The following is a 9518-nucleotide window of genomic DNA, read 5'->3' on the forward strand; positions in this document are numbered from 1 at the left end:
GGTTATCATAGTAGCAGCACCAAGAAACAGCATACCGGTATGTTGTGTTGTATATAGCAGGCCCAAGGCAGCTCTTTTGAGGTAGTGAAAGTAAGCTGCAAAGTGCAAAAAAGGAGCATATTGCAGAAAGTATTATCTTAAAGGTGAACTGTGTAAGATGGTGGCCAGAGTAGGTATTGCAACTATGCTGGTCATTGAAAATATACTGTGTACTGCCCGATTTGAGCTTTTCATTAATATTTACTAAATAGTGCACTAATATTTACTAATATGACCCAAATACAGTAAGTTTTGCAGCTAAAAATGTCTATTTCTGCTAGTTCAGAATGGCGTACAATGGAAAAGATCCCTTTTTTCATATGAAAAGTGCAATTTTCCCAGTCAAAATGAATACTTGGAATGATGGTGGTAGTAAGTATTCATGAAAAGGGTAACATTTGTGAATGGGAAGCATGAATTCTGGAAATAAACTACTAAAAATATTACACAGTGCACTATTAAGAGACTAGATAAATAACCCTAACTCTAGCTGTTTCAAAGTCATTATTTTTCAGCCTTAGTCTTTTTCAACCGTTTGACTGCTTTTATGTTTTGAAGATGTATTTTACCTTGAAGATATTTTATGCAAGAATGTCACAAGTGGTTTGCGTTATACACTACATTAAATATTTATCATAGTTGTGTTTAATCTTGTTTGATTTGAGTTGTCTCTTTCTGAAGGTACTCGGTGCCTCCAGCCGAATATTTTTTAACCTAGTTTTGTATTTGCTGAATACATTTGCTGAAAGTTTGTCATGTCTTCACAGGACTGGGGAGCGCTGCCATCTAAATTTCAAACCCTGTGGTCTCTTTGGCAAAGAGTTGCACAAGGTTGAGGGCTACATCTTAGACAAAAGGTACCTCATGGCTGCCAGAGTGAGTTTGGAAATCAGTGAAGCAACAGCAACAGCATGGCACATGACATGTACACCCCAACTTCCCTCAGCACATGACATGACCCCCCCCTCCCCCAACTTCCCTTAGCACATCACATGTACATCCCAACCTCCCTCACAGTTTTTACCATCACATGGGGATTTTAGGTGAAAAGTTTCTTGTCCTCTGTTCTTTCTTGTAGTCATTTCATCTTTTTCATGCCTTGTCCTCCAGTGCCACATGTTTTGCACATCTATGTGATTGTGTTTCCTTCAGTAAAAGGAAGCTGTGCATGCTGTATGGGAAGTGGACCGAGTGCCTGTACACTGTGGACCCTGCATCCTTTGAGGCCAACAAGTCCAATGACAAGAAAGCTGCAGAGGAGAAGAACAATAAACCGGTGTGCTGCCCTGACAACATAGCATTCAATCCTCATGTGTGTGTGTGTGTGTGTGTGTGTGTGTGTGTGTGTGTGTGTGTGTGTGTGTGTGTGTGTGTGTGTGTGTGTGTGTGTGTGTGTGTGTGTGTGTGTGTGTGTGTGTGTGTGTGTGTGTGTATTTGCATGTGTGTGTGTGTGGTGAGGAGGCTGTTGATGGTGGATGGTAACGGGTGTGTAAAGGTGTTCTTGTGGTTGTGTCTGTGGCTGTCGGAAATGAAGATGTTCAGGGAGAGTTGGGCTGATGAGAAGGATAGATCAAATGTTATGTAAGGTAGAATGGCCTGCTGTTTTGCTCTGGCGGTTGAGGTTTAAAATATGAGTCTGCCTCTGATTAGGTGTGGTCGCCTAATCAGCATTAGAAAGGTCTGGATGGATTAATCAATCAGGAAACACAATTGAAGTGGCCTGATTTTCAAAACCTCCATGCATTCAGTTCACGAACATGATTGGGTGCCATTTTCTCAGTGACTAACTTTGTGCAAAGTTTCTCATAGTTCAGTCTGTCAGTCTCTCTCTCTATGGTAGATGTAAAGTGTAATATTATTGTGTTACATTTTTTATTAAACATACATAGTATGCAAAAGTTCAAAGATCCATGCACAGCTCCTAGGTGCTGGTAAACACAGGAGTATGCAATACTTTAAAAGGAGTTTTTTGCCGCACACTTATTTGACTTTAAGCTCTTTTATTCATTCATTATTATTTATACATAATACATTTCTTTTATTTTGTATAAACATAGAATTAAAGGCTTTAGTTTGAAAAGAAATGAAGAATGATTTAGAACAAGCCCTAGCCTTTTTGCAATGTCATTGGAAGTAAAGGACCAAGGGGCATGGCACATACCATGACATAGCCCAATAAATCAAAATTAAATACTCTCTTTATCCCTTCCTCTCTCTCTTTGTCTATCTTTTCATATCTCCTGTTCTCTGCCCTTTTCTCTGCCCCCTTCCCTCCCACATGCAGGTCCCAGGGAGTGGGGCTGACTCCAGCCCGTTGCCAGAGAGTGACACGGTGGATGTGATCCCTGGCAGCCAGCTGCTGTGGAGGATAGCGCCGCGCCCGCCAAACTCCACACAGGTCGGTCAAAGTCAAACTCAGTTTTATTGTCACTAAAGATAGAACACCCGAAGCAACACAGATAGAAATTCTCTTCTTATTTATCTGAAGAAAAGAATTGGCAATTTTTACAGAATATAATCTGCACTGCTCCGGTCAGGAACTTTTTATCTGGCTCCCGTTGATGCACCGGATTAGAACACAGAACTGTGCAGCGTGGAATTACTCCTTTGTCTCAGCTTTATTGTCAATTTCTTCACATGCATCGGGCATACAAAGGCATTGAGAGTGTGTTTCTCACCATATCCCCAAGTGCAGACAGAGACTGGACAGACATTGAAGTGCAATAGAGGATAAATATATACAGTAGCAAGAGTAGACTGGTGTGATAAGTTAAGCAGGACTAAATAACATTAAAGCCCAACAGCAGTCTTTCTCAAAGTGGGGCGTAAGCCTCCCTGGGGGGGCGCAGAGGCATGTGAGGGGGGGGCGTGTGACATCTGATTTTGGATTTTTTTTTCTCCCAAGGAAATGATTTCCTGTCTCGCCAATAACTCAATAAGTTTAAAGCCCTCACCAACATTATATTATCAATTGTCATGAATTTGAATAGCATAAGAAATGAAGACACATCTGCATTCGACCTCAGTCCCTCTTTGTTTAATATCACCAGTCACCTTTCCTATGATTCGGCGCAGCGATCGCAAAATCAGTCTGCGCGAGTACTGCTGTTGCTTGGGGTGGGGGTTGGGGGGCTTCAGCATTCAGACCCTCTGAAGGGGGAAATGATGGAAAAAGTTTGAGAACCACTGCCCTACAGTTACTGTGTAGTGAGGTCTAAGCAGGCTGTCAGGCGCCCCTCTCACGGACATCTCAGGACACTCTGCACAAGCCACTCGGAAGGAATCCGTGCAAATCCCTGGTGATGTACATGAAAAGGCCAAGTTTCTATGAAAAAGTTTGGGCACTCTGTAGTATTCTCTTTTGATTCTCAGGATCTCCTGAGGACACTCCGTAGGATCTCTCTTTTTTCTTGGCTCTAAACTGAACTAAAAAGAAGACTCAAAAGAGAATCCTGCGGTGTGTGTGATTTTTTTTCTAGTGGAGACCCCACTGCTTAAGGAAATGATGCTCAAATGATGCTCACAGCCAAACTTCAAACTTCAAAACGGAAGGTCTATCGCACACTTTTTGACTTAAGTTGATTTCAGTCAGAGCAAAAAAAAAAAAAAGGCTTTGCATCCAGCTTCACCAGGCTTGCTAAAAAGAGGAATATACGGTATTTCTAAGGTCCAACCTTTAAAGGTTTTGTTCTTCTTTAATATGTGAAAATGAAATGCATTACCTGTATTAGCCATGAAATAGCCACAGCTTCTTGACTGGCAATAAACGAAAACAAAATCACCAGACTTGCTCAAAACTGAAGCTGCCACTTGTTTACGATCTTTTATCCTTGTTTATTATGTATTATTGTTTACTGTGTGTGGAGAGAGTGCCATATAGCCACAGTGTTTCTAATGAGAACTGTTGTAGGAGGGCCAGACTGTACATACGGCAGACCAGAGATTAGTAATGGATCTGTCTGATAATTGATTGCCATTTAGAATAGCAGAAGGGGAGCTGGGGTAGGAAGGAAGTCACACAGCTCGATGTATAATTGGACATTCATAGACAAAGACGGTGACATCGGCCATTAGCCAGACATTAATTGGTAAGCATTTTTTCACAGAATGATAATAATCACACCATCCGTCTACCAGTCGTCTTTTCCCCACCCTATATATTCAAGGACGAATGGAAATGATAACCTTATGGCAACAGAATCCATCATGAGGCAGATTAAATAAACATACGGTATCTTTCCACAGACTGCACATGTATCTATCATGATGCAAGCCTCCACACGTTTTTTTTTTTCACCTTGTTTTCTAGCACCCAGGGGAGTGAAGTGCCAATATATCATTCTTTTCCCTTTTCCCTCTCTTCTTTCTTTTTCTGTTTCTGTCTGTCTCTCCTTCTCTCTGCCTGTCAATCTCTCCCTATCTATCTGTCTGTCTCTCTCTCTGCCCGTGTACCTGTCTGTCTGTCTCTTTTGATCTGTCTGTCTGTCTATGTCTCTGTCTCTCTGTTTCTCTTTCTGTCTGTCTGTCTGTCTGTCTGTGTGGACTGCAGATGTACAGCTTCACCCTGTTTGCGATGCAGCTAAATGAGCTGGATAAAGAGATGGAGGAGGTGATCCCCAAGACGGACTGCAGGCTGAGGCCAGACATCCGTGCCATGGAGAACGGAGACATCGGTGGGACACACTTTATTTTGCTGATATATTTCGCACTTGGTATTGATAGTGAGAAGTAAGCAGTCATTAATGGGCAGATATATAGGGTAAGTGTGAAAACGACCACTGTACTGTATATTGGAAATTAAACCACGGAAAAGAAGAGCTGTTTTCCATCTGTGAGACATAATTCATGTTTGTTGTTTATATTAAAAATCTTTTTGGCTTCAAAAGCCAACTCCTCCGAGACACTAACCAAACTGCTTTTAAGAGCTACCCGACAGTTCTGTCCCTACATAGCGGTAGTCGACTCGTGACATCTTGACTTCAAAGTGCTCAAAGATGACAGATTTCACATTTATCACAAGGGTTTTTTTTTCTCCCCTGAAGTTAATCCTAACCCGTCCATCTCCCTTGACACTGACACAGACATGGCGAGTGAGGAGAAGAAGAGGTTAGAGGAGAAACAGAGGGCAGCTCGGAAGAAACGCACACAGTCGAACGAGGACTGGAAAACCAAGTGAGTGATAAAGTTCCCTATTCCCACAGCCACAGGCACCAAGACAAAATCCCTCCCTCTCACTGGCACCAAGATGCTGTGGTCCAGGGAGAGTTAACACGGCATGTGCCCATCACCACACATACTGTGCAGCACAAGTGTCTATTTCTTGTACTCAGGAGATTCATTATATCATATTTTGATTTAACTTTTCCTCAGATGAAATGGTGGGATTCCTGAAAGGGCCTAATATTTTTCATCAGCACACCAATAATTAGCACAGCAGCGCACAGCAATACAGTACAGTGTGCATGTTCTAGTTGCCACTAGTAGAAAATTCAATATGAATTTGACCCTTGACTGAATAACCTGTGTGTATAGACCGCTTACTATAAAAGCTATGAGAAGGAGAGTGATCAATTGAGTATGAATACGTGACGACAACACAAGTTTAGACCATCACCTCATTACAGAATTGCCTGCTGTTTCGTTTGTGTCATTCCGTCCTCATCTGGTGAACGGTGGAGGTTGCTAGACTCAAATGCTTAGAGACTATCGCTGTGCTGTTGAAAGCCTGCAGCTTTGGTGATGCGGTGTAGGGTCCTGCTATGTGTGTGTGTGTGTGTGTGTGTGTGTGTGTGTGTGTGTGTGAGAAAGAGAAAGAGAGAGAGAGAGAGAGAGAGAGAGAGAGAGAGAGAGAGAGAGAGAGAGAGAGAGAGAGAGAGAGAGAGAGAGAGAGAGAGAGAGAGAGAGAGAGAGAGAGAGAGAGAGAGAGAGAGAGAGAGAGAGAGAGAGAGAGAGAGAGAGAGAGAGAGGGCTGGTTGTCATTTCATGCTGGCTAATGTTATAATGTTGGAATGTGGAACTTGCATCTCATATGCCCGAGAGCTCATCTCTGGTCTTTTCTCTCTCGCTGTCGCACTGCTTTGGCATTGCCATGCCTCCCACGCACCGCGCTGCTGCGCACAGGAGCTCTGCCCTCGGCCCCAGGTTTGATCTACCTCTCCTCTTCTCTCTCTCTCTCTACTTAGGAATCAGATACAATGAATTTTTATTGAATATCTTCTGAGACAGCAGTAAAAAAAAAAATCACAAGTCTCTTTTACTTTAAGACATTGAGAAGGAAATTTCACAAAAAGCGGCTGCTTGACAAAGGGGAAACAACAAGAGACTTTTTTTTCTACTGCTTTCTCTTTCTTCTTGCCTCCCATTCTCTCCAGCTCTTCTCCTTTCCTGCCCTTCTCTCTATGTGTGTCTGCTTCCTACTGTCTGCATGCTTCCGTTGAGCCTGTCGGCGGTCTATGAATGAATGAGTCGGAACAGAAAGCCGATCCCGAGCGCCCTCTTAATAATACACGAGGTCTAAACAAAGGAGTTCTGATGAGCTCGGCTCTGTTTCTCTTTCTCAAAGAACATGTGGAGATACATCACTGCACTACCTTTTTAAATTATTGTTGTTATTTTTATCTTGACGTGCATATAGACACTTGCTTTAGGGGGTTATTGTGTTCCAGCTTGACTGGAAGAAGTTTAGGCAATGTATTCTGGAATAGCTGAATTAGTAATGACATCTAGTGGCCAAGACAGGAAATGACACCACACCAACAAGTTGCATTGCCAAATGAGCTGCTACTGTAAGTGTCTGGCAGAGGCAGATGTCCCAGGTTCAAAAAGTAAGAACCCTGCCACACATTTGCTCCAGACAATTCAATGAACCAGCTGATTGTAATTACCACACCCCTTCAGCCAGGTTGACTAGCTATTATTTAGTTATGTAACTATTATTTAGTTATTATTTAGTCACCTGCCATCAGAACGGTCAGAGGGAATATGTGGCAGGACTTTGAAGTTCTCAATCCAGTTTGTCCGCCCCTAAAGTTGGGATAATGTCTTACCTCTCTTCACCAAACAGATGGTTTCACCAAGGTCCTAATCCACACAACGGAGCCCAGGACTGGATATTCTCCAGCAGCTACTGGGATAGAAACTACAGCCAGATGCCTGATATTTACTAACAGAAACGCCTATTCCACAACACATCCTCCAAATTATACACTGTACACCTGTACATTTGCAGGCCATTAACTCTGCGTGCTGAACGATGATTCTTTTTTTTTTTTTTTTGTCCTAACCCAACATTCCAGATATGACAATGCGGTTCCCATTACACATGTTGCACACTGTATGGAGCTGGAGTGCTGTGAAGCAATGCATATTTGTCCCGTGTTTTATCATTGTTAAGCCAGCTAAGCAATTCCTGCCCAATGTTTGTACTGTTGAGTTTTACTTTTTCAATTGACATGACAATGATTAAGATTGTGATCCAAAACGCAATCATCAAATAGCCTTGCAGTTGAAGAATGAAAGCTGAAGTTGAAATTAACAATCATAGGGTAAACCAAAAAAAACATTAGCCTTTAACCATTCCATCTGTGCACTGGAAATGCAGAATTGTCAAGGGAATAAAAATACTTTAGACGAACAAGCTGTGATATCAAAGTGTCCAGTTGGTCGAGTCACCGTGAACTTTAAATTGGGCTGTGTTCCATTCTGAATACTACAGCCTTGTACATTTTTCATTTGTGCAAAAACAGAAAAAAAACCTTGCAAAAATACATATGCAAGCCAATGAGATATTATCTCAGTTCATGTTGATTTGTAGTCATTTTGTCTTTATGAATGCTGCGTTCCCTTTGTGTCGCCACAATGTGGTCAGATTGATGCAGTTTGATATGTGCAGGAATATTGATCTTGTACCATAATACATTCCTATGAGGATAATGAGCGATTTTTAGTGTTCAATTTATTCAAATATCTTTGTCAATCCTTCTATTGTGTTAATGCACACAGACTGTTTTTGTTTGTTTTTTTGAACAGCAATTCCCTAAATGTTAAGTTAAGGAGTTAACCGAGCGTATTTTTCATGAAATGAGAACAATCACTGTGGTTTTGCATTCCTGCCCATCACAAGGGTTCTATTCCAGTCATTAAAAATTGAAGGGCAGAATATTTTACACTAGACATCCCATTTTGCTGCAAATCCAAAGTGAAATGTGAATTGTTTCTTTGTAAATCGCAAGAAAGAAAGAAAATGTTTGTACTTACTAAACTCAGTAGAGTATTATGTATGTTGTCCTTTCTGTACATGAAGTGCATCCATATGCTGTGTTGCATGGAGATGAGTGTATGTTTAAGTGTGTGAGAGAAAGCGGCTAAACCCAAGTGACCTACTGAATGAATGTAAAAAAAAGAACTATATATACAGTAGATATAGAAATGTATCAATGACTCTTGTTTGTCTTTTAACCACAATACGCAGAATTGTGTTTTGTTTTTTTCCTGTTACACATAACAAGTGACCCATGAATTTGTTTATGAGGTCCAGTTAATACTCCATGTACAGATGACTGGGAGGCCTCTGAGAGGGCCAAATGCTTATTGGTTTAAATCTCTTGGTTTGTTTGTGAATACAGACTGTCCTCATTGTCAAATCACTAAATAAACCATCTAACAGTGAATATGTTTGAGACTCCTTCTTATTAATCCCAACTGACATAATATGAAAACATTCTCCCTTCCTCTACAAATTCCTGGAGTGCAACAGTAACTCAGGCCATTCGTGAAGTCTTTACGAGAAAAACAGAAAAAAATCAACTTTAAGCCTCGTGGTGCCTTAACGAATAGCCTCGTTTCTCGTGGTTGGGCGACGAAAGGGGAAACTGACAATTGGGGTAATTTGGTTCTGGGGGGAAGAATAATGTGGACGGACGTCAACAATCAAGCGCGAGTGAAGGCTAACTGGAAACGACGGTAATCAAACATTTCAAACAAGGGATTTACAGTTAAGTTTAGGGTTAGAGTTAAGGTTGGGGTTAGGGTTAGGTTTAGGGTTAAGGTTAGGGATAAGGGTTAGGGTTAGGGTTAGGGTTAGGGTTAGGAAGGGAGGGTTAGGAAGGGAGGGTTAGGGTTAGGAAGGGAGACATGGCATGAAACTGACACAACGACAGCGCTCCCCTCCCGGAATGCACGCTTCTCTCTCACACCCTCTCTCTCACCCACTCTCGACGACAGCGCGCGTTGCCCAACTACGAAAAATGAGGCTATATCGTAGCGGCACCACGAAGCATGTAGTTGATTTTCCCCGAGAATGGGCTCTGGAGTGACAATAGTACGTAGAGCAAGTCATAATGGCTTTCACCCTGTTTCTGGTTGACCAACCACTGATTCTTTTTTGACAACATTACTTTCATAATTCACGTATCCATTTCAAAATTCTCATCCTCGTATACAAGGCCCAGCACAACCTTGCACCCTCCTACATCACAAGT

General features: G+C 41.8%; 1 protein-coding gene across 4 annotated transcripts in view; it reads left to right on the forward strand.

Moving 5' to 3' along the window:
* Window positions 1-8708, forward strand: part of osbpl1a (oxysterol binding protein-like 1A) — a 41877-nt gene extending 33169 nt beyond the window's left edge. For 2 of the 4 annotated variants that reach the window (XM_063200881.1, XM_063200879.1), the window contains exons 23-29: window positions 807-896; window positions 1192-1315; window positions 2324-2437; window positions 4589-4712; window positions 5121-5211; window positions 6160-6180; window positions 7103-8708. In XM_063200881.1, coding sequence (XP_063056951.1) covers window positions 807-896; window positions 1192-1315; window positions 2324-2437; window positions 4589-4712; window positions 5121-5211; window positions 6160-6180; window positions 7103-7205 — 667 coding nt within the window. In that variant the 3' untranslated portion in view covers window positions 7206-8708. Of the gene's footprint in view, window positions 1-806; window positions 916-1191; window positions 1316-2323; window positions 2438-4588; window positions 4713-5120; window positions 5212-6159; window positions 6181-7102 lie in introns of those variants that run through there. The other 2 variants (XM_063200880.1, XM_063200882.1) reach the window with 2 other exon arrangements.
* Window positions 8709-9518: the final 810 nt, after the last annotated feature.

Source organism: Engraulis encrasicolus, chromosome 6 (assembly GCF_034702125.1).
Source record: "Engraulis encrasicolus isolate BLACKSEA-1 chromosome 6, IST_EnEncr_1.0, whole genome shotgun sequence".
NCBI classification, from domain to species: Eukaryota; Metazoa; Chordata; class Actinopteri; order Clupeiformes; family Engraulidae; genus Engraulis; species Engraulis encrasicolus.